This window comes from Sceloporus occidentalis, unplaced genomic scaffold, assembly GCF_023333645.1.
Source record: "Sceloporus occidentalis isolate IW3139 unplaced genomic scaffold, rSceOcc1.0.p SCAF_9, whole genome shotgun sequence".
Lineage (NCBI taxonomy): Eukaryota > Metazoa > Chordata > Lepidosauria > Squamata > Phrynosomatidae > Sceloporus > Sceloporus occidentalis.
In genome coordinates this window covers 45,312,716-45,339,375 of record NW_028316989.1, presented here as the reverse complement: position 1 = coordinate 45,339,375, position 26,660 = coordinate 45,312,716, and the positions used below count along the sequence as shown (strand labels likewise).

General features: G+C 41.5%; 1 protein-coding gene across 1 annotated transcript in view; it reads right to left on the bottom strand.

Annotated features, from left to right (window-relative positions):
• IGF1R (insulin like growth factor 1 receptor) overlaps positions 1-26,660 on the bottom strand; it is a 136,743-nt gene that overhangs the window by 28,448 nt on the left and 81,635 nt on the right. Inside the window, exons 3-7 of the mRNA XM_089539181.1 lie at positions 9,989-10,304; positions 7,606-7,751; positions 4,356-4,500; positions 1,855-2,069; positions 431-557 (exon numbers count right to left, since the gene is read on the bottom strand). Of these exons, the coding sequence (XP_089395307.1) occupies positions 431-557; positions 1,855-2,069; positions 4,356-4,500; positions 7,606-7,751; positions 9,989-10,304 (949 nt within the window). The remainder of the gene's footprint in view (positions 1-430; positions 558-1,854; positions 2,070-4,355; positions 4,501-7,605; positions 7,752-9,988; positions 10,305-26,660) is intronic.

The window sequence follows — 26,660 nt, the reverse complement described above, 5'->3', positions numbered from 1 at the left end:
CAGAGTAACATAGCTATGTCCTTGAATTCCTTACTCTTCCAGTTATGTTTACTGTGTCATGTATTAGCAGCAGCACTGGCAGGAGAGTGAAGGAGGACCGGCAAAATACAAACTTTCAATACCAGGCCTCAGCTGTGTATCTGTAGCAAACAACACATTATAACTTGAGCTGGAAACGAATGGGATTCTGGACTACCCAAAGCCTACTGCAGCTGTGTCCAGGTTTAACCAATGAATCTTGGAACAAAGACTGGCTAGGGCGGAAAGGTATCTCAGCCTTGAATTTCAATCTTTGGGAGAAAGTCTGGATATAAAAGCAATTAATTTGTCCACTCTCGACTCAACCACTAGCTTCTTTTCACAGCTTCTTGCCCTCTCACACGCTTTGCCTGTAACATCAACGGACACACAACTCAATGTAAATACTCACGCTTCTTTATAATAAACCGTGAAGCTAATCAGATCTCGATAGTCCTTTGGGCGATACTGTTCCCATGTGAGCATGATCCGATTCTTCATTGTAGTGTTGGAAACAAATTTCAGAATATGGCTTTCACCTGCAAAACAGAACAATATGTTACATGAGGTTCCCCAGAAACATAAACACAAGGGTGAGCTTCATTCAATTCTAGTTTAATTATAAGTATATAGGCACAATGACGTAGGTGGCTTCAGCTCAGTTCAAGAAGGTGAGGCAGGTGTTTAAAGTGGGGCAAACCAACACCACTTTCCATGACAGTGTAGTGTGTTTTCTTCCTATACCCAAGCCAGGTAAAAGCAGGCATGAGTGAACCAGCTGTAAAATAACTTACCAGCCACATGCCTACCCAACCTGCTTCCTACAAAAAGGGTATAGTTAATCCATATCAAGTAGACACAATCTGGTTGTATCAACTTCAAGAAGGCTGCCAAGGATCAATGGGACCCTCATTCACCAATCTTCAAAAGCCATTCTATTCAGAACAAACACATGGGGTGGCTGTTGTTGTTTGCAGGGGGAAGCTTGGGTTCAGTTCTTGGGGTTGAAAATACAGCATGTAAAATGCGAGAAGCGAGAGCAGTTTCTTGCTTGCCTTCCTGCTTTGTTTTTTATAAAGAGCTTGCAAATCGCCAACGCTCTTTGTATCTTGCCCCACACAACGCCAGCATTTCAAAGCTCTTTTAGTTTACTCGAGAAGTCTGTTTTACAGGAAAGGCAAGTAAGAAGGAAAAGCCCTTTTCCTTCTTTTTTGGAGGCTTTGAAGATACAAATGGAGCCTGGCAAGGGACTTGGCAGTTTGGCAGCATGGCCAGGCATCTATAACTCCTCCAGAAAATGCAATCCCCAGACCTACTCAATGGAAACACAGGCCTTTCTTTACACAAGGCCCAGTGACATCTGTGTTTGGGCTGAAAGACACCCCCAGTTCAGTAAACAACAATTTGGGGGAGGGAAAACATTTAAAAAATGCTTCGTACATGCCATCTTTTAGCTGCCAAGATTCAACAACTGCTATGGGAGATCTGATGCTTCTTATGGGTACTGTAGTCACATCAAAGCACCCTTGGAGCTCTGAAATAGGATGTCTGTGTCCAAAATCATCATAAGCTACTGATTCATTAGATATGCTATTTCACTCAGCCTGAGCTCTTCTATCTGCCTTATAAAGAATATTTGTCTACCTTACACAGTTGCTGCATAGAAGACGGAACTGATGTATACACCAAGAAAAGCCCACATTTGAATGCATTTATTATTCTTCATTATTCTGCTTTTTTATTACAGTACATGATTTATTCTAAGAAGATATGCATCTTTATCTCAAGGTTATACAACTGCCCCAATTTCATGCCTTCCCTGAATGCCTTACGTACAAGAGGCTCTGTCTCCATTGTTCCTTGGATTTATATCGCCTTTGCTTTGTCGATCTTTGGTTCCAGTAACCTCCTCCATGCGGTAAATCTCAGAAACGCAGAGCCTGGGATTAAAAGCGAAGTACATCTTCCCCTCTTTGATGGTTAGGTTATGATGGCTCCAGTCCCATAGTTGCTGCAGGTTTTGGTTGTCCAGAACATAAAATGAGTAATTCCTAAAAACCAAAATTTAAAAACCAAATCAGTTCATGCCAATAAATGGCATACAATTCCCATCCAGCAATGGCTTCATATCCTTTAATATCTGACATTCAAAATCTATATACCCTTCATATTATGGTTGAGTCTCCCTTATCCAAAATGAAGTATTTTGGATTTCGGAATTTTGGCTTTTGGAATATCTGTATTTGCATATACATACATAATGGGTATCTTGGAGATGGGACACAACATTCACTTATGTTTTATATACACTTTATACACATAACCAAAAGGTATGCAATATTTTAAAATATTTTTTCATAATCTGGTGCATGAAAGAAAGTTTGTACGCTTAACCATCAGAAAGCAAAGGTGTCACTATCTCAGCTACCCATGAAAAAAGTTTTGGCTTTTAGAATATTTTGGAATTCCCTTTAAGGGAGACTCAACCCATAGAAGTTGAGTCTTCTCTATCTCTATAAGGTAGAGGTGGAGAAGCTCCAGAAGTCCCAGCCACCATGGCCAATTTTTAGGGCCGATGGAAATTGTAGTCCCAAATATTTGGGGAGCCAAATGTGCCCTATCCCCACTGTTAGAAAAAACTGGCATTCAGTACTGGTGACAAATGCACCATTCAGCACTAGTGACAAATGCAACCATTATGTTTTGGTTGATCTCCCCACTGTTGTGGCAGACACCCCACTTCCATCCCCACTTCCCACCCACATCATTGTCATCTCAAATCATAAGCAATGCACCTGGAGACTGGCACTTGCCCTATTCAAGGCATGAAGGCCAGCTCCACAATCTTCCATTGGTGGTGGTGGCAGTGGTGATGGGAAGAGACCACCATCATATTGGTGATGCCCTCAACATGAACAATCCAGGGCAACACGCCCATTGAAAGAGACAGTGGGGCTTTTCAAGGGTGGAAAGGAGCGAGGGCCCTTCTTCTGACTGCTTCTTCCACCACCAAGTGGAATTTTAAGAATGTAAAGCTGACCAAAGTGAGAGGCCTGAGAAAAAGGGGAGGTTTGGGAAGAAACCCTCATGCGGTAACATAATCCTTTCAGTCCAGATAAATCAGACACACACAAGTAGTGCCTTTTTCCCATGACCTTGCTAACACCTTGTTCAAACAGCTTCCCCAAATTCTTGTTTATTAACTGCTGTCACAGCGTATATCTGAAATGAATTGTTACACTGGGAGATGGAAGAGACAGAGGAGGAGGGAAAACAGCAATTTCCCAGACAAATCCCACTGCCAGAAAGGCAGCTGCAACCTGTGTGGGTTGTTCCTCATCTTCTTCTCACCACCAAGCAATATCTTTTCATGCATCTTGTGCAAAGGTGAAGTTATCCTTTGATCTGGAGACACCGCAAGGAATTTAACATGGGGCACCTGGGCATATAGGAGCATCCCAAACAACACACTGAGCTGCAAAAATATTTTGCCTTTTCATACTTTTAACACCTCATACACAGGCAAAACAGGATAAATGATACACACACAAGCCCAGAAAACAAAATGTAGGATGCTGTAGCAGCTACACAATTCAGCATCTTGAGTAACCTTAAAAACGACATCTACCAAGTTTCTAGTCCTCATGACTGCAGATCTCTCCAGAAATGCACAGGAACATTTCAAAAACCTAGCATAGCTAAATAAGATATTTAATAATGGGGAACAGGGCTGTGGAGAGGACTTCTATGGGAAGGGGCCATTGCTGAATCACATGTTCTATAACCCAACTCCAGATATGTCTGGTTCCATCTACTCAAGACCCTAAACAGCCCTTGCACATCAGGGCTGGCAGCAGTGGTCTAGATGCACAGACTGACATCTTCCAAGGTAGCTTCCTAAGTTCCTAGTGCAAACACCAAAACTAGATTGCTCATGAAAATAGGTTTTGAGGGATGCTGGCAAAAGATTGCCAGCCATCTTTCATTTAAATACAGTGCATCCTTGGTATCCGCTGGGCTTTGGTCCCAGGACCCCTCATGGATACCAAAATCCATGGATGTTCAAGTCCCATTAAATACAATGACATAATAAAATGGTGTCTCTTATATAAAATGACAAAATCAAGCTTTGCTTTTTGTAATTTATACTTTAAAAAATATTTTCAGATTGTGTACAGTTGAATCCGTGGATAAAATATCCATGGATATGGATGTCTGACTGTATGCTCAGTTTTGAACATCATGTCTTATTGAACTGGGTGCAAAACCAACAACCATGATTTTACTTTTAGGCTGAAAGCTGCCGTATCAAGAAAACAAGGTGACAAAATCCTTACCCTTCCAGCTGATCTTCTCCATTAATGTATCGCAGATTCTTCAAGAAAGACAGAGACACCAGGGCATGCGAGTGACGGATCTTCACATAGCCAGTCACAGTTTCTATCAGGCCCATGAAGTTCTCCAGTTCTGAGGCAATGTTATCTAAAAGAATTGCAGGGAAATGCTTGCTTAAAGGTTATGTTTCGCATACAGCTAACTAACAAGCCTTTCCTAATTAAATGCAGCCCCCTTGCTCCGTAATCTAGCCTGCATGATTTATCTATGAAAACGAAGCAGATGGAATTCAAAACTAGATACGGCGACAATTTGCACTCTTCACTTTTCAGCTAGTCCGACCGGCTTCTCTGTACATGAACGCTCACTGCAAATGCCAGCCTTGAATTCTGAGCTTTCAACAGCCAATGTTTTGGCAAGAGTCTTGAATGCAGTTGTAAATCTATGCATAGAGGAAACCACAACTCCTATTATGCTCCCTGACAGATGTACACTTTACATGAACAGAAAATGTCTCAATGGCCGTAGGTGATGCAGATCATTCTGCATTGGCACAAGCAAATTTCAACAAAATGAATGGATTATAAGGATTTGCTCTGAGCCAATAACCATCTTGTCCAATCAGGTGCCTCTGACACCTCCGAAACAGAACATGGCGGCCAATTTCGCTAATCAATTATTCAGAGGTGCGCTAGTCCTGAACATAAAGGCTTTCTAATTATCATGTGGGAGAGAAAACTTCTTCAGGCAGTAAGACCAGAACTACAAAATTGACTTTGCTTTAATGGCTGATTAGTAGCATTGATCCAAAACAACAAAAATGAATCGAGAGGTAATCAATACTTTTAGTAGGGACACTATAATGTTACAATAGATGGACAGACTTTCAGGTTCTCCATAACTCTTACTGAGACTAGAACTGTGAGTATCTGTGCGGGAATGTTTACAGCATGGGATTGAGTGGTGTGCAGACTCCCCATAGCTCTTAATAAAATTCACCAAGGGAAAGGATGCAAGCTTCCCACAAGTTTTGCTGGAGTCCAACATGAAGAAAAAATCAATTATGTTATTTCTAGGGTTGTCAAATGAGTCAGGGCAAGAGGAATGGCTCTTTCTTGAACCAGTGCCTCCTCCTGCAACACATTTCAGCTTTTTAACCAAGTACCTTATCTTGGACATTTTGTTCCACCGGCTTCAGTTTATGACGGATGATGAGCTAACTTAAAAGATGACTAACAGCACTGGGAAAAACTTGACTTAGCAAAGGTGTGAAACACTGTTCAGAAGGGGGGAACTGAGGCACAAACACATGTAGAGATGGGTCAAACATGCTTCCCCAGACGAGTCCTTACACTCGAAGCCAAGAAATTTCAAGTATTCCATTCTGGGTCCTCCTCCCAATTTTTGTTTAGAAAGAGGTGAAGCATATATTTCATGGAGGACGAGGAGGAAAAGAAGAGAGTAACTCTTTTTAAAGATTAGCGTCACTTGGATTCTTCCCAGGGGATGAATCACCCAGCTGACAAATCTTTAACTGAACACTCATTTTCTGTTAAGACACGTACTAGACAAGGCCGACACGGCAATGAGGAGCATAAGGCTGGGAGGTATGGCGCCAGTATTTAAAGAGGGCATCATGTACGCTGCAGGAAAAACCTTTGCCAATGGGCAAATACTTTAATCCACAGACATGCCACCCAAGGTCTGTGCAGACAGAAGTGCCAACTGCAAATCACAGCCTTACCAAAAAACACCCCAGAAGAGTAACATGGGCCTCTTCTCGTCTCCTCCAAGATTTGCATTTGAAATCCTTATCTCAGGATCCACCTCTAAGGTTATACTGAGAATTCTTATCTGAGAAGAAGCTCTAATTGTTAAAGTGGAACAAAAGGCATGCTCTCGATAAATATCCTGCACATTCTAATCTAGACAGACGAGATCCATCCAAAATTTAAATGCGAAAACCATGGAGACTAAATGTATTTGCATGCATCTGCTCTCCCAGCATCCTGTACCAATGTTGTTCCATTTCAACTGCAAAATACTTCTTGCTGGAGAAAGAAGGAGCAGCAGAGATAAAAGTGACAAACACAAGTGATGTCCCCAAATTTCTCTGCCTCTCATTTAAACAGTCAGCCTGATTTTTCCGAGGCAAACAGGCCCCACAAAAGCAGCATACAGTTTGACCAAATCGGAAGCTACACATTCTGAAACCGTTATCATAAAAACAAATGAAAATGTAAAGCACATAAACTCCAGCAGCAGAAATTAAAAGCAGGATGGGGGAAAAGTTTATAAAGCTCTGTTTCAAAGGCAGTTAAAGAGGGGACCAAATACATTAAGCAAAAGATCAGACCACTGTTGGGGGGGAAATCCTGGTCTCTTGCACTGAACAGTCTAAATGACCTTGATGGACCTTGGAGCAGGACATAGGGTCCCATGTCCATTCCCACAGGTTCAGATTGCCCTTCAAAAAAAGGATTTTGAAGGCAGGCCCCTGAGCTTAAAATTGGGCCCACAGATGTGCCTTCAACCTGTGAAGCTGGGACACAATAGGTGTCATATGCTCCATCACTTGGCAGCCATAAACCATCATGAACCAGCCCCAAAAGGCAAACCACCACTACCACCTTATATGCATTATGATAATCCTGATGTAACCAAGACACGAGTGATTTAGGATTTAAAATCGGACTACAGGCAGAAAAAGGGTTCCCTTAAACAAGCGAATAGGTTTGAGGCTCCCAGAACAATTTACGCTGGAAACATGGAAAACAAATAGTCCTGGCCAATGGTTAAAATAGGCCAAAGAAGAATGGAATAAATAGGAAATAAAACAACCAAGTAGGAGTGTCTCATTTTCTTAATCTAAAGGAGGCGAGTGGAAAGCTTCTGACATTTTAAAAAATATCTGTTCAAGAGGCAAGAAGTGATGGGATGCAGACAAAAATGGCAGGTCATGTCAAAGGGATAGTAACTCACCTGCAATTTACCTACGGTGAAGCAAGGCAGAGTGCATTTTGTTTATATGGCTATGCGAGTGGGTATCCAAAAACATTGTCATTTGCAAAATGCTCCATATTCATACATATGTGCTCATAGATTTGCAAGATACCCATAGTGGAGTAGGCATCTCCCAAGGAAGTAGACTGATACCGAATGGACACAGAAAAGCAAGCAGTTTTCGCTGAAGTCCACAAGGTGACCCAACAGAGTCAGCAACTCATTCAACCCCTCCTTTCATGTACTTACTGCCACGACGGATATTGATAAGCAGGTTCCCTTTGATTTCTGTGCACCCCTTTAAGGACTGTGCCGACGTGACGGAGTCAATGGTCACCGTCTTCTCCTCCGCACACACTTTGGGGCAAGGGCCTTCACAAGGGCTGCAGAACATGCTGCCAAGACGAAAAAGAGACCAAAAGGTGAGGGGGGGAAATGCTTTCTCTGATGTTGTGTTTCAAAACAGAAGTTTGCCTAGAGGCTAAACTAAACAGACATGTAAAACAGACATTAAATACAACACATAAATACTATAATTACATACCAATCTGAGCATGAGCTCATCTGATTTTAGAAGCTGAGCAAGGCTCAACTTGGTTCGTACTTGGATGAGAGACCGCCTTTTTATTAAGTGATCTTTAAGAAATATGTAACTTTTACAACTACTTGATTCTTGGCTTTGGCCGTATGCTTTTGTGCAAAGACCAAGGTGATGTTTGTAATATATTACATACATATAGTAATGGCTGATTACTAATTACAATAACTTTTAAAGTGACTGAGTGATTCACCATCGGGTTTAGAAAGGAATGGTGTTGGATTCCATGAAAGTAGACTAGTTGTGCCTCTTGATTCCTATTGTGAGATCTCACCACAAGAAATTAAATTTGTGAGGCTTACAATGTTTTGGAGGGGAAAAACTGAGCGCAAAACAATGAACACGTTTTAAAAATACAAGTGGTCCAAATTCTGAGAACTTTAAAAACATGCCCAAAACAAGCTTTGGCAAACTGGGGGCAAAGCAGAAAGTAGGTGGCACTGCCATAAATAAATGTGGACATCAGGAAAAATGCATAAATAAATCTGCATAAATTTGCAAAAATTATCAACTCAAAATCTCACAACATAGGAAGCCAGCCCAGGAGGCATGCAGGGGAATGCTACAATACCGAGACTGAGTAATTTTTCACATGCCTTGTCAACACTACCTACCCATTTTTCCTGATTAAGGCAGAGACTCAGATAAGATAAGCACGCTATAGTTTTTATGAGTGCTTTTAATCATCTGAAAACACAAGTGGTCAGATAGCGGCAAGGAAAAACATTTCCCAGTAAACACTGGGTTACTACCTAGGGGCAGAGATCATTGCTGCGCACCTGTATGCAAACTAGAAAATCCTAGGGGAAAGGGAAGGTTTATTTGGACAACTTGCACAAAAGCAAAGAAAACCAGGTGTCCTCAGAAAGTCAACCCAATGCCCAAAGAAAAGCAAGCAGTCCTGTGCTTTAAAGCAAAACTAAATAAAATCAAAGCTGAGATGAGAATACCATAATTGTCTTTACCCTATTACATTGTACTGAGGATGGAGCAAGCTTGTTTGCTGCTGCTCCAAAGACTAAGACACAGAGCAATGGATCCAAACTATAGCAAAAGAGAGTCCAACTCAACATTAGGAAGGGTTTCCTGACAGTATGAGCTGTTTGACAGTGGAACACAGTGGTTTGGAGTGTGGTGGAGTCTCCTTCTTTGGAGACTTTTAAATAAAGGCTGTATGAGATGCTTTGGTTGTGAGTTCCTTCATGGCAGAAGGTTGGATTAGATGGTCCTTGGGGGTCTCTTCAGACTCTATGATCCTATGATCCTGCATCCAAATAAGTGAGTTCTGGTAGAACTGGGAAACATTACTGATTGGGAAACCCTGGGATTATAATTAAAAAAAGTAAATTTCCAGTTCCAGTTATGGCCCATAAAAACTTCTGGCACAAATAACTGAATCTCTCACATTTTCACTACAATAAGCCCAACCCTTCAGCATCTGTCACTAAAGTCCTTTGGCCAAAGGTTTAAATGGAACACTTCAGGAAACACAAAAACGCAGTAAGGCCAAAAAAGGTTCACTCACCCTGTTACTCAGTGACCACAATATGCAGTAAACAATCTATAGGAACCAGCAGGTGAGCACAAAGTGCTACATGCAAAAAAATATTCCCAGGTTGTTCAGATCTAGCCTGTACCCTGGGAGGATTTCATGATTAAATGTTCCCTTAATATAAGAATATTTTCTGCATGTACATATTAGGCAGAAGAATTCAAGCCTGGCTTTTCCCTGTACATTTTAGTTTTCTGTGTACACAGATTTTAATATACAGTGTATGTAATTATCCTCCTCATTATTTCCACCGATTAGGATTTTCCATGAGTTTAAATCCAATTTGAAGCTAAGCAGGTGTAGACTTGATTAAGGATGGAAAACAAATGTAAGATCCATACGAGAAGACAATATGTGCAATGCCTTTTGCAAACCGAATAAAACAAACCAGCAACGTGGTACTTTGGAGCATCTTCAAATGGTTACATTCAGAATGTAAAGCCATTCTCCATTCAAAAGAACGCATCCAGAATATCTATTACCTTTGGGTATCATTGCGTATAAATCCAGGAGGGCAGTCCTGCACACACTCATCCTCGTGAATCACAAAACTCTCATATTCAGGTACGTCGGCGGAAAGCAGTATTCGGGAGCAGTTCTCCTTTGTAATGCAACGCCAGCCTTCAAACTTGTAGGTGTTGGGAGGGCAAGTGGGGACACAAGCGCCATCGTGGTAGTAGTTGCGGCACGCCACACATGCGGTGTTGTTGTTTGGTGCTGTGCAGCTTCCCAAGCATTCTGGGTGGCAGCACTCGTTGTCGTCTGTGCAAGCGTATTTGCCGCAAGAGCTGGGACACACTGGAAAAGAGACAAGAGGGAGAAACAAGTAAGAGACTGCATTGTAAACGGCAGGAAAAAACAAACACAGTGTTGCGGCACACACTCGTCTTTGTTTATGTTATGTTTTATCAATATTTATTTATTTGCATTCCGCTCTTTCACCCCCAGAATGTTCACTATGGCTTTCAAAATATAAAATGTGAGGCACAAGTAAAAACAAAAACAAAAAACACAACAACATCCAAAGAATTTTAAACCAAGGCTCAGCATTCTGTAGCTAGAAAAACAAGCAAGACAGTGAAATGTAATGCTCCAACTGAGAAGCACCAGGTAAAAGTATGGCCACTGCATTTTGGATCCATTTACAGAGCTGTTTAAAAACAGGACCGTATAACCACAACACAAACAATTGTGGATAAACTGAACCACAGAAGTCTAGTTTCACGTCCTCAAAGAACTGCTGCATGAAACACTTTGCATGGATCTACTCAGGAAGAGAGGGACTTAATCAACATGGAACTCAAGCGTATATACTGTTTGCATAAAATTCTGACATACCGCGATATATTTTAACTCAAAATATTTACAAGAGGCATCCCTTTGTAGAAGAACTGTGGTTGTCTATGTCAAGAAGTAATTAAAGCACCATTTTGTGATCATCTCTCTTTTACCAAAGAAGCTGGAATTGGTCTATCAGCTACTGTTTTAGGCCCAGAAACTGGGCAACCAATCCTTAGCAAATGCATCTGCATGGCATAGTTACATCAGTTAGGTACCAGTTTAACCAAGCAGGAATTTAGAATTGTCCATTACAAAATTCTAGCAAATTCCCCTGAATTGCAGGTGGCTAAGAATGTGGGAGGCACAGTAGGCTCTCCATATCCATGGTTTCGACCATCCACGCCTTGAAAATATTCCAAAAAGATATCAGTTCCAAAAAGCAAGCCTTGACTTTGCTATTTTATATAAGGGACACCATTTTACGATGCCATTGTATTTAATGGGACTTGAGCATCCATGGATTTTGGTATCCACAGATGGTCAGGGACTCATACCAAGGGCCTGCTGCATAGATTTGGAGAGCTACACTAGAGGATTCTAGCAAAGAGTTCTAAGTACCTCATTAAACTATGAATTCCAGGATTCCTTAGGACGGAGCCATGTTCGCCAAAGTGGTCTCAAACTACACAGTGTGTGCTTTGTGTCATGGGAAATCATCCTAGTAAATAACAAAGCTGTTAAGATGATACCACACTATTTGCTGAAGGAAGAAAAAAAGGGGGGGGGGAATACACACTTTTCTCTATTTCAGTGCTACGCAAAAAAGTGGCTTCGTCAACGGTCACAAATTTATTGCCAGTCCTTGGCATACTGAGAATAAATTTGTGCCTATTGGCTACAATCATTTTTTGCTTTCCTAGAAAGCCAGAGACTGGCAGCCAATGATTCAGGGACCACTTTTTTGAGTTGTTGTTTTGCACCTCCAAGTCGTTTCCGACTTATGGCAACCCTAAGGCAAATCTATTATGGGAGTTTCTTGAAAAGACTTGTTCAGAGGAGGTTTGCCATTGCCTTCCCCTGAGGCTGAGAGACTGTGACTTGCCCAAGGCTACCCAGTGGGTTTTATGGCAGGATAGGAATCAAACCCTGATCTCCAAAGTCGTAAGTAGTACCATACTAGAGAAAAAGTATTCATTTTTGCCTTCCCTTGCTTCAGCAAATGATGTGAAGAAACTGCCATTCCCTCATCTCAGAGAGCCTGAAAAGCAGAGATGTGAAGCTGGTATGCAAACCTTTGGTTCCAACTTCTCTGTTTTTCCACTGTCCAACTCTGGCTGCTTCCTAAATGGCAAATGTCTATTAATTAGTAATAACAAAATTTACTGGTAGCATAAGGCCTGATGATTCACCACCACATGAATCATCCGGCTCCTTAGGATTGACAGAAAAGGAAATGTTATTTATTTGATTAGAATTTCTGAAGAAGCAAACTTTCCTAAATCCCTATGAAATAAATATGCAAAACACAAAGTAGGCATTCAATATTGTACGCTTTTATTTGGGAGCCGGAGTCGGTACGTTGCCACCAACTCTGCCTCCACCCAAAAATTGCTTCCAAGTAAGTATCAACACTAGGCAAACATACTGGGACACCATAGTGATATCAAGTAAACATTCATGCTCTGTTAGCTTTGCCAACATTGTCCTCTGGGAAAAGGCAGTGGGATGCACTGGTTCTATTAGTCGGCTCCAAACTAGTATCATCTTCCAGACCAGTGTTTCTCAGGCTCTCTGGTTTGGGCACCAGCAATTTATGCCAGGATCCGCCACTAAATTTAGGCCAACTGAGTACAATTGTGTCTTTCTTTCTTAGAAACTTGCCAATGGCTGAGAGACCAGCAGTGGTCCAGGGGTCACCACTTTGTGTAGCACAGCTCCAGATTGTGTAATGACTATGCTGTGCTGCATGCAGCATTGTGGAAGATGCAGTCCAATAGAAATGCAGTACACCAGTTGAGGAAGGATGGGTTACACTGTTCAACCTGGCAAAGTTCAAGTCTAGCCATGAGGAAACCTTTACCTCCTTGGAGAGAAGTAGAGCATGAATGGAGCTAAAGAGTGGTATAGTGGTGGTTTGAGTGTTGGACTCTAGGATTCAAACCCATCCATGGAAACACACTGGGAAACTTTGGGAAAGTCACACTCCCAGCCCAAGAGGAAGGCAATAGCAAACCTCCTCTTCCCAAGAATGTCCCATGATAGGGTCACCAAAAGTCAAAATTTTGGCACAAGGCAACAGATAAATAAATGAAATAAGCAGGAATCAACTTGAATTCCAATTGTTTCACAAGACAGATAAATCATTGGTGAGGACAACTTGCTGGTGTTATAGGAGGAAAGACATGTAAGATGGAAAGAAGCTGGTGATAATGCTGGCTGTTTTCCATGACCTTTGTTACCAGTAGCCTTCAACTACCTCCTAACCACCATTTTCATATTTAAGCACTGGAGACACACATAGAGGCTGTGTTTTCATTTTTCATCCTCATGGAAGGACCTTGGGCTGGACGCATTTGCTGACGTACGTGCAAAACACATACATGGGGACATCATCCTGAAGCAGACATAATTCCTGCCCTTCTCATCCTATAGGCGTCTGAACCTTCTTGCAAGTAGCTTTAGGGTAAGAGTTGATAGCTTTGGTCCACTAGTATCTCACAATACTGCAAGGTAGATGTCTTAGAAGCCACCTTTTGAAACTCATGTCTGCTTGGTCCAAAACCAATCCCTGTGTCCTACATTAGATCTCTAAGTACAGGGTTAAGAGGCGGCAGGATGAAACACCGGTACATCTATCACACACGCCCTTCTTTTCTGATGATTCCCAGCCAGAACTGAAATGTAAATCAAGCTTGTAAAATTATACATATTCATTTAAGTGCAAGTGGTAACGTGTCCGTTCTCGGAGCAAAGCAATAGCTTTTTATTCTTAAGAAGTTATCCGAGACCATCTCCCAAGGTCTAAAAGCAACTAGTGTCTCGTGTGTCCCACAACTATCCAACAAAAGTAATAAATCTTGTTTACTGGATCATCATCATCCAGGGATGGAGGGAGGGAAGAGGAGAAGGAGAAGGAAAATCAATGCTCCTGAAAGGAGGAATCCACAGGAAGGAAGGTGTCATAACAGCCAGCATCAAAATGCTAAATGCTTGCCTTTTCTTCCTGATAAATAAACTACAATTAGCAGTTCTCTGGAAGAAAAGAAAATATCACCTGCTAGGACCTTATTAATTTGTTTTTTAAACCCTCACTGCCATTCCCTGGTGCTAAGAATCACAAGCAATTAGCGCCCGTTGCTTTGAGCGCCACAGTTTGTGTACAACTGTCCACACTTGCAAAACACCGGGGAAAAGATTTCTGGCAAACTCAAAAGAGGGCACAGCGGCAAACCAAGGTCACGTTGTCTGCAGAGTGAGAATTATATTTGACCCAAATTCATTTTGCCAACTGCTGTATGTTCATTCCCTTGTTTACTCTTTACCGGAGCCACTCTTATCCAATGGATATTTCCAAGCCGCTCGGAGGATCTTCTAGAAATTCTTGCTCCTCCTTTCCATAGTTGTTGTTGTTTGTTTTAATTCATGTCCGACTTATGGTGGACCCAAGGTGAACCTGTCACAGGGTTTTCTGGGGCTGAGAGTGTGTGACTCACCTAAGGTCACTCAGTGAGTTTCTGAGGCCAAGTGGTCAACCAAACCCTGGTCTCCAGAGTCACAGTCCAATGCTCAAACCACTACATAATGGCTCTCTCCCCCTTTCTAGACATTCAGAGGCTGCATTAAGAAACAGCAGCCAATGTTTTAGTTTGTTGACCAAAGCACCTGAAGACAATCAGCTGGCATTTTAGGGAGGGGATGAAAGAGGTAATTCCAGAAAGTCTTATTAGGGTGTGTTGTTGTTGTTATGTTTGTTCATGTGTCATTTCTCCTGGACAGTGGAAGAGGGTTATACTGTATGCCAGTTTTCCTTCATTCACACTATGGCAATAAACAACTCTTTTGGGAACGTTCTGCAGTGGCAGCCTTTTCGTTTTACTCTTTTAACAAAAAATGTTTGTGAAGACCATTTGCAAATTTCCTCTATTGTTTGTTTGCTTGGGGAGGTCTCTGTCTACTTGCTGTCATGGTCAACCTCCAATTCAAATAATCCCACGTGGCAACTCACTACTATGCGGAGAGCCAACCGCCTTTTGTCAGCTCCAACATTACAGCGCGCCAAGGATTACGGCCAAAACTGCTTCACAGCAGATTCCTCTAACTCTCCTCCAGCCTTTAGGCAACATTTCCCCACCCTGCTAGAACCCTTCATGGGAAACGTTTAGGGAGCAATCACATGGGAAATTGCTCTTTTTCAGGATCCTAAAACTCACTCCTACCACAAATGGAGTTTTCCCCTTGATTTACACAGTGATCCTGTCTTATGAGACATAGCAAAGGAAACTGGAGGCATTTAGGATGGTTGAGATGAACCAGCTGAAACTGAAAACATTATTATGCAAGGGGCAGGATGTTTAAACTTACTGAAAGCTTTGTATATGGTTCATCCAAATATGCACATGATATTAGGTAAGTTTGGGGGGTGTTTAGATCGCTTGATCTTGCAAGATGTTGCAAAAAAACAGGGGTGTGGAGCAGATGACCACATGGAAGTTTGCACAGCCTTAGTCAAAATAGCATCTACATTTCTATACCGCTTCATGGCGAATTCAGCACTCTCTATGAAGTTTACAATCTGTAAGCCAATTGCCCCCAACAAATAGGGTACTTATTTTAACAACCTATGAAAGGAGGGAAAGCTGAGTCAAACTGGAGCCCTAATGCACAATGCTGTAGCTGCAGTACCAGCATTTAACCATTGCGCCACTAGGTGAAGTGGTGGAAGAAGCCTAGACCTAAACAGACTAGGCTCAGTGATTCTCAAACTATGGCCTTCCAGGTGTTTTGGACTTCAGCTCCCAGAATCCCAGACCACAATCCCAGAGCATATCTAGAGAAGGGTGACCAAAAAGCCTGACTGCTTATTCGGGAATTCTTCTTACCACACTGTGTGGCTAGAATAAGGTTCATATTTTTATTTTTCCTTAATTTAAAGACGTTCACAAACTTGTAAGTGTGTGTGTGAGAGAGGGGGGGGGGAGTGAGCAAGATGAGGATGATGAGGATGATGAGGATGAGGATGATGATGATGATGATGATGATGATGATGAAACCAAGGCTGTCGAGTTGGATCTGGAGTTCTGGAATCAGAGTCACAAGCAATTTTGGGCGGAGTTGGAATTGGTAGAAATTGTATAATTTTAAATGGGTTATTTTTTTGCCTATTTTCACAGGAATTTAGGAATGTTTTCTGGTTCCGAAGTTTTAATCAAATAAATCTATTTTATTTTCTATTAACCTAAGTAGACTGACATCTCACACGGCGGCGGTGATTAAATTACTTGTGCTATCATACAGTAATTCTTTTATTACTAACTAATATACATTCAACATTTATAAAGGAGTCGGAAACAGCAGAAAAATACAGGAGTCAAAGGTTTGGCACACTGACTCTATAGCCGTGAACATAACACCATTAATCCCTGTTTCTCTCCAAGGACATGCACTTAATAATAATAATAATAAAAACCTTAATAACAGATGTGTTACCTTGAAAATTCAGAGCTATATGAACTTTCCATACAACTTTATTAAACGGTTGCTGTCTTTCCATAACTAACCAAAGTGGAATTCAGAGCTTATTCTATATTTATCCCTCATTTGCGCCGTGGGCTCCATCCCCACATTTTGTCGCTGTGTGCAAAGCTATGCAAGTTATTGTGAGCTCCCAAACTTTGCTGATTTCCTAACAAGGCAGGTTTGTGTCCAGAGGAGGAACAAACTGGGGGCTTGTTTTTGTACAAGTGGAAGCCAGAGTCTGAGGCCGTAACATTTAAGCTCAAGTACACAAAGTGGCTTTGGGCAGTCTATTTCAAACCTAGCGTTGTGTGTGTTGTATGTCTACAAGTCATTTCCAACTTATGGTGACCCTATCATGGGGTTTTCATGGCAAGATTTGTACAGAAAAGATTTGCCATTGACTTTTCAAGGCTGAAAGAGCATGACTTGCCCAAGGTCGCCCAGTGGGTTTCATGGCCAGGCAGGAATCGAACTCTGGTCTCCAGCGTTGTCATCCAACAATTATACCACTACGCCATGCTAGCTCTCAAACCCAGTATCAGAGTCCATTTATGTGTGAATTATATTCTTTTTATAGAGTCCCACTTCCAAGCGTCCAATGCATAATTCCTTCACTGCTTTCTGTATTTTCCCTCCCTCTCTTGACAACTTCAGTTGATAGATATGGTCATGCATGGTATATTCAATTCATAACCACAGATAAACAAGAGTGTGATTATCTATGATTAACACTCTGTTGGGATCACAGTATAGGATTCTCTGCAGCCTTTTTACTATTGAAGGTTGCACTAATGCAAGGGTTGGGTTAGGGGGGCATACAGTTATACAGTCGACATCCTTCACCCTCCAAAAATTCTTACAATTCCCCCCAACATGCCTGCCAACATCTTCTAGGGGCACACTGGACAATACCTCCATGGTTTGGACTTAGCTTGGAATGTTTCAGACCCAGGAGAAGCCATTTTTGAGAGGAAGTGTCCAGTTAAAGGGTCATTTGGAGGCAATTCTTTAGGAAGACATGGGAGCCACAAAAATGAGCTTGGAACCATAGGCTGTCCACAGGTTGCATTTTCCCCATCCCAAATATTCTGGAGTCAAGGTCATATCCTGGGTTATATGGAATAGTTAAATGAAGACTCCCTGCTAACCCATCAAAAAAAGGAGTCTAGCTTATAACCAAATCAGGCTATTATTATTTGTCCACGTAACAAAAAATGTTCCCATCATCTCAAGATTTTCATCATTGGGGTTTCTTGACGCCCAACAGGCATCTTTTCAGGCAATTTTTTCAAGCATTTTCAAATATTCGCTCCTTACCTAACACACACACAAATGTGTACGCTCACACAAACCCTGTGCCAAGGAACGAGACTTCAAACAAATTCATCTTTGGTCTTTGAAAGGGAGAAGAAAATACTGACATGCACACCCAACTATACAGTTCAGAGCAAGTACGGACAAGTGACACCAACCTCAGAAAACACGTTTTGCAAACAACCAGAAATCCCTGAAACAAACAAACAAAAGGGCCATAGGCTGAAGTCATCATGGGAATAGCTAGGACTAGAGTCATACCAGTCCTGTTTTGCTTGTAAATTCAGCTCCCATGATAACGACAGAGCTGAAAACACCCTCTCCGAATCATTCCTGGATTAAGACGATTGTTCCCAAGCGCAACCAAGTACGTGTGCAAATGCTGGATGGATAATAAACAGCAGCACTCCTTGTACAGACAATACGGATGATGGTCAGCTTTTCCAAAGGAAAGAAAGAGAACTCAAGAGGATGTAAGAATGTGCCCTGTTTCCCCCTCTTGCAATAAAACCAAAACAAAACATCCTCTAGGATATGATCTGATGATGAATGTTTCAAATATAGGAAGAGATACAGACCTAAAACAAAGTGATTTGAATGTACAGGAATGCAAGAGATGGATTAGCATACTTTTCATCTACAAAAACAGTTTCCAAAGCCAAACCACAACATTCACCCCGTCCTCTCTCCCTGGCCCACAGAAAACCAATGCATGAAATTTTAAACCTCCTTTCCAACCATTTTAATGTTTTATATGTGATCCAGAAGAGAAGGATGATCTCTTGATCCAGTGGAACATCCTTTCTGAAGCAACATTGCATCTCACTGTCTTCCAGACACTGGCTCAATTAACTTTATACCAGGCAGACTGTGAAATCGGTACTTATTAAAAACAAGAGAAGACAGCGTGTGCACTTCAGGCAGAATGCTTTTCGAAGTGTAATTGTTTAAAAATAACGAAAGGTGAACAAAATGTTCTAAAGGGTAACCCATTAACCAATGGCATGGGAGCACCAAGTCCTCACTGCTTTTTATATCCAGACACTGAGGATTTCCACTTACTATCCTTAGCACACACAGAGAGAATTACTGTACTTCCACAACCTTGCAGCTCCTTCTCCACATGGTCCTTTCCTGCTCCATCAATTGTCCCATCTAGGCACCATCACCAATCCATTTGTTATTTCCCTATTGCTCTATCATGGGGTCTATAGTGGGGTTTCCTTGGCAAGTAAGTGTCTTCAGAGGAGGGCTGCCCTTTCCATCCCATGGGACTGAGAGTGTGTGACTTGCCCAAGATCACGCAGTGGCTGATTTGGGATGGCTTCTAACCGGTGCTTTAAAAGCATGCAAGATTTGCAGCTGGAATACAGAAGAGGAAGGAGAAATGCATTGCTTTGTTGTTGGCGATGCAACCCAGGAATCAGAACAGAATTTTCACATTGGTGGCTGAAAAAGAGAGAAATCCAATGAAGTGCAGCTTCTTTCCTATCCTTTTCACACACTGAAGCTTTGAAGGTCTGGACAGACCACATGATACGGTTGTTTATGAGTCTGGAGCGGAGTCACATGATACTATGCCGTCGCCTCCGCCGCCTTCCTTCCCTCCTCCTCCCTACTACCCAGGGCTTTCCGGCTTTGCCAAGCCAAACAGCAGTGACCTCTTTACAAGGAGACGGCTAGGAAATCTAGGGGAGATGGCACTGTCTCAAAACACCCATAAGGAGGCAACCGTGGGGCAGACCCACTGCAATGCAAGAACCCCATGAAGGCCTCTCTTTGCAAGCTCTTCCTATTTTCTCTCCTACAAATGTGCATCCTTGTCGGGTATCACACACCGGATCTGAGGATTTATTTCAAAAGCAAAGGGAAGGAGAGGAAGCACATACGCACAAAAGGTCCTGGTTCTATTAAGAGGTTATGGGATCTTTTGTATCAACGCATCCCTAAGCATCTGTGCACAAAGGCTAGCTTTTAAGAGTTGAGAAATGCCTTCCTTGCTCCATGCTCACACACAACACAGGTGTGTTGCCTTCCTTACTCCATGCTCACACACAACACAGGTGCATATAAAGGTCTATCAGCATATATCCATCAATGCATGCACGTTTTTAAAAGAGCTCAAAGATATAGCTTTGTTAGTCTGTAGAATCAGTATATAGAGAGTTCTTTTGAGACTAACTGTAATAAAGAAGTTGGCAGCATGAGCTTTTGTAGACTTCAGTCTACTTCCTCAGATGCATTTTAAGAAAAGCTCTTACTATCAGGAAATTCTTCCTAATGTTTATATGGAATCTCTTTTCCTGTAGTTTGAATCCATTGCTCTATATCCTATTCTCTGGGGCAGCAGAAAACAAGCTTGCTCCATCCTCAATATAGCATCCTTTCCAATATTTAAGCGTGGTTATCATATTACCCTTTAACCATCTCTTTTCCAGGCTAAATATACAACAAGGCAGGCTTTACAAGGCTGTTGTAAAGATTTCACTGGAATTTGAATCCTTGGAAACAACAGTATATGAAGCTACTACCACCATCAATAACACTAATAGTAGGAATAATGCCACAATTTACACTACTCCTACATGAAGATTATCTGTTTTTAATAATTAATCCACAGATCTGTCTCCTTTCTTCATATCTTATAAAAGGGAAATCCTTTTGGAGAGTGTGGAAATGGGTGCGCAGGCTCTAGGTTATATTGCTCCAGGACTCCCAGCCATTCAAAAAGCGAATGTTGCATCGAAAGGAAATCCTTGCAGATTTTTTTTATGCCTTCCATAATCCATTCAGCACAAACTGGAGTCAGATTCCAAAAAAGGTTAGTTTCCAGCCAACATTTGTTTCATATTCATAAAAATGCTCAATGACAAGGAACAGAACACAGCAGCAAAGCCCATAAACAACCTTGAACCGCCTGGAACACACAGAAACACTGCAGTTATTTCTCTCCCTCCTGCTATGGAGGCATGTGGTTATTAGGCTGCTTCTTTTTATATATATATATATATATATATATATATATATAAAAAAATCCACCGGATTTTCCTGCCTCATTTATTGTCAACATCGTTCTTAAAAAGTCTAGACAGAACAAAAAGTTCCATTAGCGTGCTTTTGCCACGCACATCCATACTGCAAAATTTGGTCAATGGCAAACCTTCGACGGGTGGAGAAGGGCGGGGTGGGAAGAAACCAGAAACAAAACGCAGATACACAGCAAACCACAACTTTTAAAACACTAGGCGGTCTCGCGTCTGACTTTAAAAGCGGCTTGCGAATTTTTTTTTGCACAAGGCAAGGTATTCAACCTATGCTAATGCTGTAATTAAAAGTATTTACTGATTAGCACTGAGCATTCAAGATAGGTTATCTAAAGGGCTCACTGAGCTTTACAGTAACCCTTGACTGGCCTATAAGACATACGTCGGTCCAGTATCATCACCGTCATAATGCAGCCGGATAAAGGACTTTTGGTAGCCTAAGGCTATCCCTAGCCCATTCATCAACAGCTAGGGACGAAAAAGACAGAGGATGCTTTCTTACAAAGTTCCACCATGTCCTCATTTTTAAAATTTCACATTCTGTTTTTCTTTTAAAAATTAGCAATTGGGTGTGAAAGATGTAGAGATCTTGTAGCACCTTTGAGATTAGCTGAAAGAAAGAAGATGGCAGAATGAACTTCTGTAGACCTAATACTGGCTCAGATGCATTTGGTCACAGATGCATCTGTGGAAGGAGACATTAGTCTATGAAAGCTCATGGTGCCAACTTCTTCCTTTCAGTTAGTCTCAAAGGTGCTACAAGATCTCACTACATCTCTGATTCTACAGACTACCAAGGGTATATCTTTGAATTGGAAGTGAGTACAGGCTGAGTCTCTGTTATCCAAAATGTTTGGATTTTGGACTTTGGGGGGTTTGGGAATACAGTCAGACCTTTGTATCCGGACCCCTTTCCCTGCTGCAGATACGAAAAACATGAGACATCAAGTCCCACTGTCCTGAATGGTGGCACGACGGAGACAACGGGGACTTGCCGTCCGCAGATGCTTAAATCCACAGATGGCAAGTCTGTGGATAGGGAGGCCCCACTTTATATCCACAGGGAGTATGGGAACCAAACCCCAGCAGATACTAAGGACCCGCTGGACTTACCAAAAATGTATAGTTACAGCAGTCTGATACATTTACAGCCACCATGGCTCCATCCTATGGAGTCCTGGGATCTGTAGTTTGGTTAGGTGTGCAGAATTTTCGGTTGGGTACCGCTTCCTATTTATTTATTTATGAGAAGTTCAGCAGCTGGGAAGATTAAACTGGTATCAAATGGACATAATTGCACAGTACAGACACACTCAAAATCTTCGTGTTCCGACCACATCTAAGCATGTAAGCTTTTTAAGGGAACGATTCAAACAGTAACACGATTTTATGCTTATTGGGTCAACATGAGCACCAATCATTGTTTTTATTATTAAACCGGGATCAGTCCCTCTGACTTAATGCTTCTTTCAGAAGCCTGGCTCTGGACCAAACCAACACAATTCATTTCTAACAAGGGGGGAAAAAAAGCTTTCAGAGACATTAAGTGAACTACTAATATTCAGCCATTCTATCATGCAGCTTGATTTGGTAAAATTGCTCACCATATGCATGACACCAATCAGAAAACAGGATGACTTTGCTCATAGTCTGCCTAAACAGACCACAGAAAATGCTAGGCATTTGACAGAATGTGCCACAATGCAGAAGGGAGATCTGGCCAGACACCAGAAAATAATTTTAAAAATGCAACAAAACAATAAATGCTCTATAATGCTGACCACAAACTGGTGAGAAAGAATGGTGGTATAGTTTTATGGACCAAAGCTAAGGCACAGCGACGTTGCTTACAGACGCCAGACAGTTTTGGGACAGGGCTCAAAATCTAAATCTTAGAAACCCATATGTCTTACTGCAGATTTGGGTTTGATGATTATCATCGTTCTTTTCCCAATGGAACTAATATATCTGCTTATACTTTTTGTGAAACTGGACTCTTGCTGTTTAAGCTGCAAGCATACAATCAGGGGATCCAGATTTTGTGTTTAATATAAGGAAACTATATTAAGCTGCTGATTTGTGTCCAGTGCATGATAGTTATTGGTAGCTTTCTTATTTTGAATACAACATTTAATACTAGGCTAAAGGGTCAAGCAAAAAGTCTGGCAATGATCAAAGTGCAACCTTCCACTACAATTCCAAGAAAGAGAAAGGAAGGAAGGAAGGAAGGAAGGAAGGAAGGAAGGAAGGAAAAGAAACAGAGAAAGAAAGAGCTCCACATCTAAAAGCCCACCACATCAAACTGGAGCAATTTCATTTTGCATGAAGACTCCATCCCACATGTTCCAGGCAACCTTGTCACAAATAATTCATGTCCACTACTCCTCTGTCATTGTGAATACAGCCTGGAAATAAGAAACCTAATACAGGTCATAGTGAAAGATTGAAACACACACACCAAACCATTGAGCACAATGCAATCCTACTTTCCTACTGCAACTGCAGATTCAAAAATGTTATTAGAAGAAAAGCAATGAAACCTAAAACTGGACTGGGATGAAGGCGGAGGGGCTGCGAAACTGCAAGCTGCACGATGCTTTGTTTTCCCCCTGCAGCCCAAAATGGTTCCATGTGCATTTTCAGCAGCCATGCTGGTTTCCATGCCTTATTAAAAATAACTCAAGTAAGATCCTCGGCTGTTTTCAATAACTCCTCTTGTTAGCATTAAATGGAGGTAAGAAGAGAGAAGAAGAAGAAGATGCCACAGAGAACAAACAGCCAAAAACAAAAGCCTTCCCATTTCAGATTTAAATCTAAAATAGGACCAACCATAAGTTCAGTTAATAATTCAAGTGTATACAGGTGCAAATACTGAGATGAATTAATTCATTTTAAAGGAAGAACAGTTACCGCGTTAATGGCAGAATTACAATGACAACTGGATAGGATAGATAGAGAAACAAAGATTTAATTCATCTTTGGTAAAACTGTTTTGTATATAATGGAATGAGCAATGTAACCGAACTGTAGATGATAGGAAGTAATTTTATTGTTTTTGTGAATAACGCTGTTACGGTTGACGTTGTTTATATTTTTATGGTAGATGTTTGTTGATTGAAATAATAAAAATAATGATGATAAAACGTATTTTAAAAAAAGGAAACAAAAGCTCCTCCGTCAGTCCTCACCGCTTCCAAAATAAACCACAAAAGCCTTTATTGTTAGCCTGCTTGTTTCTCCATTGCTAAGAGATCATTTATCAATGAGAACGCTGCATTTAGTAATACACACACACACACACACACACACACACACACACTATACCAGAATTGAAATGACATACTGAGAGCTACACTTAAAAAATTAGAAAATATTCAGGGGTAGCTGTGTTGGCCATTTAATAAATACAAACAAAAATCCATCAGTGATGCCTTTATTGGCCAACCGAAATACACAATATACTTGTTGCAAGCTTTCGAAAGCCTGCAATAAGTATATTGTGCATTTCGGTTGGCCAATAAAGCTATCGCTGATGGGTTTTTACTTAAAGAATTAGTAATGCTGTGAAAGAGTTTCTAAAAATGTGTCGCTCTCAAGGCCTCTTTCCAAATCTGGAGCATGTTGGCGAGAGGGAGCATCTATCGATTTAATTTAAACAACAACAACCACCCAAAATTGGGATATGCCAGGATGGCACATTTTTCTTCTCGGTGGACTAATTCTCGTCCTGCCTTGCCAGCTGACATTCTTCTGTTTACAGGAAGCAATCTCTGACTCCCATCCCAGCTAGGAGGAGCAAGAGCCTCCTCATAGCAGCCTTGCAAGCGCATGTGTGTGTGTATGTGTGAGAGAGAGATGTGTGCGCTTGTGTATACATGCACAATGTTTGCTTGGACCATTTTGCAGCAGGAGTCTCCCAGAAGCCAGCCAAGCTTTGTTCGGGGGGCCTGTCAAGGTGGAATTTCCGGCAGAACCAATTGGACGGCGCGCAAGGCGGTTCCACAAGATTGGCATGTTATTTCGAGTAGAAAGTAGTAAACAACCTCTCTCCATCCTTGCTGGCTGGAAGCAGAGGTAAGCATTAAAGGCGTCACACATACCTCCTCCCCCTCCCAAGTCTGCCTCTGAGTGCTGCGCCACAAGACAAAGGAGGAGGAGAAGGAGAAAGAGCCATTTCCAGGAGGAGCAAAAGGCACAAGGAGCCAGACAGAATGGGGATGCCAGCCCTTTCAGACAGACAGACAATGCAAACCCTAGTAAAGCCCTGTGCAACTGGCCAGTGCAATTGCAGAGGCTTTTCCAAAAGTGCAATTTCACTTTATTCTCATACAAGTGTAAATCCATCATTTCATTTCATATCCCCTCGTGTTCCTTCTCTCTTTGGCCACACAAAGGGAGTTGGGTATCATGTGCCACTTTGGGGGAGGAAACTATTTCTCATGATGCTGAGATGGAGACGGATTCACTTATCTCTGCTGTCGTTTTATAATTCGGTTCTTAGGCTCTCCGAAAGCTGAATTTTGCACCAAACACCACTACCCGTAACTTTCTTTCTGTGTATTACACTGAGGACCACAAAGTCCTCAGATTTGGTTAATTTTCAGGGTGGTAGTGGTGGTTATGCATTATTAGCACTATTATTATTATTGTTGTTGTTGTTGTTGTTATTTGCACTATTATCAATTCTATTTTGTCTGTGCCCCAATCGTAAGGGAAGGGGTATCAGCACAATTTCTGTTCAACTACAAGTGCCATTACTTTGTAGGGTGATAGCGGTGGTTGTGCATTATTACCATTATTATTTTTTTTGCACTATTAGCCATCCTATTTTGTGCGTGCCCCAATCATAAAGGAGGGTTACATTGCCAGTATAATTTCAGTTCAAGTACAAGACACTGGACTCGAATTAGCACTTCTCTTTCAATCCATTTCACACATTACTTTTCTCCTCCAAAGAGACAGAGAGAGAGAGAGAGAGATCACTTTCCACATAATCACTTTAGGCGCAGAACGATTAGGGAGGGCAACACACATGCATGCCCGCACGCAAACACAAACACACTTATTTCCTCTTGTTATTCATAAAATAAGACATTTTACAGTCATCAAATTTACTCAATCAGAAATGGCCCCTGCAATAAAATCATTTCCAAGCACTTTAGCTAATTTATACATCCATCCTTTTGGGGAGGAATCGAGGGGGAGGGAGATTACTGAAGGCGAGTCCAGGAAATTTTCTTAGCAGCATAGGACAAACATACAGATCTACTTTAAACAGAGTAATTCCATATCACATCTATTTAACTCTGCATAATCTATATCCCAGCAGTTGAGAGCTACTGGGAGCAATGCAATGACGTCTTTGTTATGGTCCAAAATCCTATGATAGGGTCGCCGTAAGTCAGCAACAATTTGAAAGCATGCAACAACAACAACATGAATTAAGATCATTAATAGTAGATGCAAAAGGTATATACACTGTTTCGAGGAAGCATAGAACATAGGGGTTATAACCACCATTTGGGGAGGATAAAACCGTTAGGATATATATCTGGCTGTTGGATTTGTTGGTATGTTTTGTAATGATATAGTTTGTTTTGTTTGTAGTATGTATGCAATTTTAGATTTATATATAAAACATGTTGTTGTTTTGCATAAGTTTAATAAAAATAATCTTAAACCAAACCATTATTAGAAGAATCTCTCTGGGGGTCTCCAGCAAAGAAGGTCTTTCTTCCCTATTCAACCATGTCAAGGAGTGAAGCTGGTCACTTCTGCA